The following is a 7,555-nucleotide window of genomic DNA, read 5'->3' on the forward strand; positions in this document are numbered from 1 at the left end:
TTTCAATCATTAGTATTGTGACATATACGAACACAGCGATGTTATCTTTTAAGTTATTCTTGAAAAACAGAGAGCTGCAAAATCATGGGTTTTACAGTGATGCCCATTACATTATTACTTAACACCTGGGTGAAACATATTAAGTACATGTTAAGTCGAATAACCTTCATTATTTATGAAACATTCAACATATCTATATTGGTCGAATCATGTGGTGAAGGATAACACATATGCAATTTTTGTACCCATACAACTATGGGTAATGTCCTTCATCGCTAAAACAGGATGTAAGCAATCAACATACATAAAATGCATTAATACATTTATTGAAGGACAAAACACATATGTAGCTTAGTTCATTGATTGGAATGTTCCTACCCTTTAAGAGTCAACTTCTAAGGTCAGACACAGTCACAAGCCTGTGACGTTAGACCAACTCATAGTGACGATTACTCAAATCAACGGCCCTAAGTGGCACTGATTGTTATAGCTGTAGCATTTGTCTGGTGATTTCCTCAGTCTCATTCAGCCCATCCTGTAGTGAGTTGAGTGTGTGTATCCAATGAAATTCCTTATAGTTCATGGAGCGCGTGATGGAACCACCCCACGGATTTGGACGGGCTGCTGTTTACTTACTAAGCACAAATAAAAAAATTGTTTTTAAATAAACAATCAAGCCTTTATTTGCAGGTTAACTGAAGTTATGAAGTAGCTAAGGTGGCGTCCTGCAACACTTAACTTTAGGAACACCTTTATTTTTAAAGACATCTTGCAACAAATGTGTAAAACTAGGATTATGTTTTTTAGAGTTCTAAGTCTATTTCATTAACACGAAGAAGCGTTTTACCATACACTGCATTAAGAGATTTTTTAAGTGATAGTTTTCAAAAATGAATTTAGAAACATTCATGCTTCCTCACCACAACAATTCCAATAAGAGGCAAGTCAGTTGTCGTGTGCACCCTGTGGGTGGCGTAGGTTTCTAATATACGTGGATGACATTATAATCAAACACAGGAAAAGGGCTTGTACAGCGCACATTCTGAAATGTATTTCGAGGTCCTCTTATATTCTATAATGAAGAAAAAAAGGCAAAGTGAAGAAAAACATGCCTAGAATCGCACAGGTTGGAAAAGGGGAAATCCAGAATTGATCCCAGATTTTCTGTTTTCACATTGTGCAATTTAGCCACTAGATGTACATGCCTTGCGTTCCCGTCCACCACCTTACAGAATCCTTGGCCCAACTGGACCCGTTACAGCTTTTTTGCTAGCATCAGTGCTGCCCTCGGTCACACCAAAGACCATACTTTGTGGCCTTATCGCAAATGTTTGCTAGTACTCATGCTCTAGACAATGACAATTATCTGTTTGCCACGGGCTAGTGTGCCTGCAGTAAATAAGCATTGTAATGCATTCACTCTGAAGTAGTGTGGCTCACTAGTTAGAGGCGGCAGACCCGAGAGCAGAGGACGGCCCGGGACCAGGGTTCGATTCCCGACGCGGCAGGTTTCTGGACCAGGGTCAGCGGACTCGATAATTCTCTCGCCTCGGTGCCCACTCTGATCAGCGATCACACTCGGCAACTCTGGGCACTAGCTTGCCTCATCTTCACTAACGGCCCCATCAGACCGCCGGGGATGCCTGGTCTCACCCTGGAGATACCCATTAAGGGACCATCTCTCAGGGAAGCCAGGAAGGGTTTCGCAGCGGTCGAAGCGCGGGGACACGCCGGTGCGCGTAAAAACCCAGCGCTATATAAATGCCCCTATTACTATTATTACTCAGTCCTTGGTGGAAGTAAAAACAAAACATACATGTGAGTTGTAACATAAAGCTTCTAGTGCTCACTAATATCTACAAACTCATTACGGATATAATACATCGATGGATATATTTTGAAAATGCCTATTTTAGGGTGTACTTTTGTCAAATATAAGTCAACTCACATGCACCAAAAACGTAAATGTTGATAATACGTTTGTAGGTCATCATTATGAGCGAGTCTGTGTTTGTTGAATTCTGTGCACATTTCTAGAATTCAGGGTTGTGTGGTACTTCCGTCACAGAGTATTTAATGAGTGCATTAAATACCTCACCCTTTCTTAAATGTCAGCAAGTCAAACCTGCGATAATTTAATAGTGGAAATCATCATGGCATTAACCATGCAGATATTGGTGCAGTAAGCACCTAAAACTCCATCCTATTTCCCTGAAACTCTGAATATGTAATGATTATCGCATCCAATAAATATGTAACACTTTGGTGCCGGATTATCGCATCCTAATCGGATCACTCAATATCAGGCCCATATACTCAAAAAATTAACTAGTCAAGCAAGTAATCCAGTTACGGCAATCAGTGGTAATACATTGACGGCGCTACTAGTCCAGAATCGAAGAATGAAGTACTTTGTGCTCTACTTTGTTTTTCCAATTTCTACTTAGTTTATGCTAGTTTGAAGAACTACAGAGAAATCCCTTATTTCAGTGCCCTGGACACTGCTGTACATATTTGTAGCTTTTCAAATGTTCCATGCTCTGCAGTGCAGCTGAACACAATCAAATGCACGCATGCTACTTTTTCAATTGATCCTCATAAGCGCACTCCTCATATTAGACATGCACTATCTCCTTCACAATTCAGCTCTCTATTAGCTTCTGAGAGGTATGATGTATATTACATCAAGTAGACTGAATACTGTGATAAGTAGTTAGGGCCAAATTTTAAAAAATAGGTAAAAGTTAAATTGTGTCTTAAATCAAGTGTTTACTGCGGAATAGTAGCGACTGAATGCACATGCAGAATAACCATGTGTGTGTGTTTTCTATAGTTTGGTCAATTGTTTATATTGGCTGCTTAGGGTGCAGTTGATGAAATCAACTAACAAAGATTGCATCATAGATATTACCGGTTCTCCTGAGCTGTCCTCAGAACCCTGACGCCTAAAATCTCTATTTGGAATGAAATGTACTTCATAGCTCAACTTCAGCTTCACCATGTACCGAATTGAAAAGTATAGGAGGAGGAGGCAACCTTAGTTGGTTTCAGCAAAGATGCATGATACACCGGGTGAATCTCTAATAGGTCAGACAGAGATACATTGACTTCTACTGGATAGATAATTTTATTAACTGGAAAGGGATCAGTATATTTTAGTTGTAACTTTATCTCAACGTTTTAAGAAGATAAACACATTTTGTAATCCGCAGCCCAATCTGTGCACAACCCATTTGCTGAAATTTAAATAAGGGACAGACCTACTTATTTATCAGAATTATTACACTTATTATCATACCAGACTAGCAAGAGTAGAAGCGATCACACATTTTTGCCCTCAGGACTATAAGCCACTCAAGAGGTTTTGGCTCCACTAGTTGATCCCCAAATACAGGCACATACTTGCACAATCTTGCAACGACAATTGTTGACAGCTAATAAGAAATTGTTGGTGAGAAAAATGTGTACTCTGTTTCTTTCTTTAAAGCCCTGCACTAAGTAAGATACAGGTGCCAGCAGACACATGCAGATAGGTAGAGTGTGAGTGTATACACACAAGGTGGGCCTGAGGAGATTTAGCCCCTTAGGTGCTGCGCACGTTCGGCGGCCGACGGCACCACTACCTCCGTAGTGCTGCCGTCGGCCGTTGAACGTTCGAACCTCACCTGCGCAATGGAACGTCCAGCACTGGAGCTGGACGTTCCATAGCACCTATGAGGCTAGAGACCTGGGAGGGCTGACTCCCCAATATTAAACATCAATCACACAAAAGAGCCCTCAAGTCTATCAAAGGAATAAAACAGAGAAACCGAGGATGAGGCTGAGCAAAAGGGGATGGGGATTTCCCTCTAAAGGACGGTTTCCCTCAACCTCCGGAGGTGGCATGCTTAATCAGCTGGAATCCTCCTCGCACCATGAAGCCTAGTCATGGTGCAGGAAATGACTCCCTCGCTGCAAAGGAGGAGCTCAGGGGTGTTTTAGTTTTCAGAGGGGTTATTACTAAAACCCAATGTGAGATACCAAGGTGGTGTGAGGGGTGCTGTGCTAGTGGTGGACTGGGTTAAAAATAACAAGTTTTACTACATTGCTTTATTCTGGCCTTGTGCTAGAATTCAAAACAACAAGAGGAAGGATATACGACCATTAGATCAAATTGTACTGAATTAGATCAACATGTTTTGGCATATGACCTAGAGAGTGTTGTGGCCTTCTTCAGGATATCATGTCAGCTACTGCTGTGTGGGTGATGTCAAGAACCGTAAACCAAATGGAAAATAGGTGTGACAATAACTGTAAGTTTGTCAATGAATGGTTTGTAATACTAGACCAGTAATCCAGAGATAACCAGATAGTTGAATGCATCAGTTGTACCTGTGGAGGAACAAAAAGACATAACAACAAGCCAAATAATTTATAAAGCAAGGTGAAACTTACATTCAGTCAGCCAAATAATCTAGTGTAAAACACAATCTGCTAGTGATTCACAGATATTTAATAGGGACTAGGTAAACCCAAGGATATGTACCCAGAAGTGAGGCCAAACGGGACCAGTGGAACAAAGTTTCCAACCAAACTTGGAACACCGTAAAACTGTGTCCTGGAACTGTGTATAAAAATGTAAAGGCATCCACCTGCAAGAGCCAGGCACAGTACTCCTGTTGTCCTTAGCAGAATTGCTTAAGGAGCAAAATTGCTTAAGGAGCATACGCGTCTCCTACCTAAGTGGTAAAGGCCAGGCGTTATCAAGCCAGAAGATCTAAAAGGGGGTTTAATTAAAAGCAAACAAGCATGGTGGAGTGTGGAGATCACATCTATTTTCATGAAATGATAGTATAGTTTGTAGATGATTAGAGCTTCAGCATCTCATGTCATTGACAGATGGCTGTTTGAAGGTGAAAAAGCGTTTGAAGAAGCAGAGCAAAACAGATACCAGTCCAACCATACCAGAGTGGAAAGGAGTAACTCAGTTGGTATCGGACAGTAGTATAATGGCCCATAACGGGTGTTTGATGAAAAACAAGGTAATAATTTATGTAACAAAATACCATATAGTTGGACTAAAAGAAAGTTAGTGCTGGCAAAATATAATTTCCTGCGTTTTGCAAGACCTCGTATTAAAGTGAGTAATAACCATGGAGTGAATCCAAAATGCAACAGTGAGCGCCCTTCACAAATGAAGAAATCAAGTTAGAGACGCCTTGACCACATGGGGTAACCGTAGTGCTTCCCCCGCAGTAGCGTTGAGTGCCGCAAGGCACCGGGAGGAGATGTAATAACTAAAAAAAATCAATCATGTAGAATAAACATGTAATATACATAGGAAGGTAAATTCCCTTCCCCTTTTGGTCAGCCTCTTTCTCTTTTTTCTCTTTTATTCCTTTGATAGACCCAAGGGCTCTTTTGTGTGATTGAGGTAGAGTGTGAGGCTATATATCCATAGAGTCCAAGGAGAAGCATCCTCATAAAATTCTGTATTTGGAAGTTTCTTTAGTCTCTGACAGAGTCCCACTGCCTTTTTAAAGCTTTGCTTTGTAAGAGAAGATGCATCATTCGAGAGACTGCTCAACCAAAACTGTGCATGTTGTATAATTTGAGATATAAAGAAACGATGTGTTTAGGTGCTTAATGAAAGTAAAAATCTCCAGTGTAACATAGAGAAAGCGTGAATGATCTGCTTTGCAGTAATTTTTTGCTTCAATTGAGGAACATAACATATATATTTTTTTTTAAAAGTCGACGTTTTATTTTCCCGTAGAAGCTGATGCTCAGAAGAAAACATTGATCGTTGGTGGTTCTTTGTTTTTTTCCTTTTTGAACTGAATAAAGATGTCTAGAATGTTTGCTAGTGCTTTATATAAATAGATCATTAAAGGAAAGGATTAGTGCGCTAAATGTCAAGGTTCTCACATTACTGTTGCTACTGCATTAGGAACCATTCATGCTAGTAATTAACTATGTACAAATCTGTTTCATTGCAGATGAAAACTGGGTTGGAGTTTACACAGTCAAGGACTGTTACCCAGTCCAGGAAACCTATACCAGAAATTACAGCGTGACCACCTCCACCCGCTTCTTTGATCTACAGCTGGGCATAAGTGACCCTTCTGTGTTCACCCCTCCTTCCAGCTGCCAGACAGCGATGCCAAGCAAGATGGAATATGGCTGCTGACCGGGGAAGCTGACAGCTAAAGATAGACACAGGAATTGGAGTAAAGGTGTTAATCCCTTAAGGATTGAGAATAACTGTTTTGAAGATAAATTTATCTGGGAAAACATTAAGTTTTACTTGCTTTAGAGTTTTGAAACACTCGGCTTTTAGTGTTTGCTGACGTGTTTTAACAAAAATAGGAAAGGAAGGTCGTCTATGAAACTGAAGTTTGTAAAAAGTTAGGTATTTAAAAGGGTTAATGTAGCTTTAGATTTAAAGTGTGCCAGAGAGATATTGCTGGTCTTAAATGTTGGGCGAATGGGAATTGCTTGACCACTTCAGAGTGACTTGGAATTTGTGAAATGCAGCGCATTTGTGTTACTACGTTTGCACTTTTATTTTTTATGTTTTTAGATAGAGTATATGTTCTTTAATAGGGTCAAAGGAAGATCGGCTTGGGTTTTTCTCTTTCTTTTTGTTAATAAATAGTGGTATAGTAATTAATTATTGAACAGACGCCATTGCTTTTGGTGGAATATTTCAACATTTGAAAAAAATATTGGTTACACTAAATCTAGATGGTTGCAGTATACAGACTCCCGAATATTAATTGTATGCTATCTCTGTCACCTAATAAGCATAGTCTGTCACCATGATTAAGAGGTTTTTTTTCTATGCAAAGGCCTAATATGTTTTGTATTGTATTTCTCTTACATGCACCCAGTTTCGGGAGAGAGATGATATGCACTGTGTTTTTTTAAACTGCCTTTATTAATTTTGTCTCTAGCAATGCAAACTTTGCATTTCTATGTCAATGCCTTCCTTAGACTCATGCAGAGAGATCAATAAACACTTCAACTTCTCACACCTGGCACGATTCAGTCTGTAATTCATTTGTAAACAATTCGGATCGAATCGTTATGTGCTCCTGATTGTCTCTGACGTGTTTCAGATTCCGTCATTAAATGTCACGAAACAGAAGGATCTGTAGGCTTTAAGATTCGAACTAGATTTTAGTGGCCAAGTACGTTAGCATTTTTTTTGATTAACTTATATTCAAGAAATGAAACTGTATAAGGCAGTGCAAAGTTCTTATCTACATTGATCTTCTCCCTGTTAAAATGAACACGAGCAACCATTGGAAAAAAAGATTAAAGGCACATCAGTATCAGGTATGCCACTTCCTCCTCAGCATGGCATTGATACCCGTAATGCCATTCTCGACAGCTCTTCAGCAATAAAAAACGTTCCCTTGGTTTCGACGGATGAACCTATACAATAAAAAAGTATGTGTGGCTTCATTTTGTTGTGCGAGAGATATTTTGGTTTATCTCAGTAGTAGAGTAGGTTGTTTTATTGGTGGGTAGGATTCTAATCCTTAGTTAAATTTCCTCATGTGGTATTTAT

The 7,555-nt window shown here is 39.7% G+C and overlaps 1 protein-coding gene across 1 annotated transcript in view; it reads left to right on the forward strand.

Moving 5' to 3' along the window:
• Positions 1 to 7,020, forward strand: part of EPDR1 (ependymin related 1) — a 138,930-nt gene extending 131,910 nt beyond the window's left edge. The window contains exon 3 of the mRNA XM_086964842.1: positions 5,979 to 7,020. Coding sequence (XP_086820968.1) covers positions 5,979 to 6,169 — 191 coding nt within the window. The 3' untranslated portion in view covers positions 6,170 to 7,020. The remainder of the gene's footprint in view (positions 1 to 5,978) is intronic.
• The last annotated feature ends 535 nt before the right edge of the window (positions 7,021 to 7,555 follow it).

The sequence above is a fragment of the Lissotriton vulgaris genome, chromosome 4_1, assembly GCF_964263255.1.
Source record: "Lissotriton vulgaris chromosome 4_1, aLisVul1.2, whole genome shotgun sequence".
In the NCBI taxonomy this organism is placed as follows: Eukaryota; Metazoa; Chordata; class Amphibia; order Caudata; family Salamandridae; genus Lissotriton; species Lissotriton vulgaris.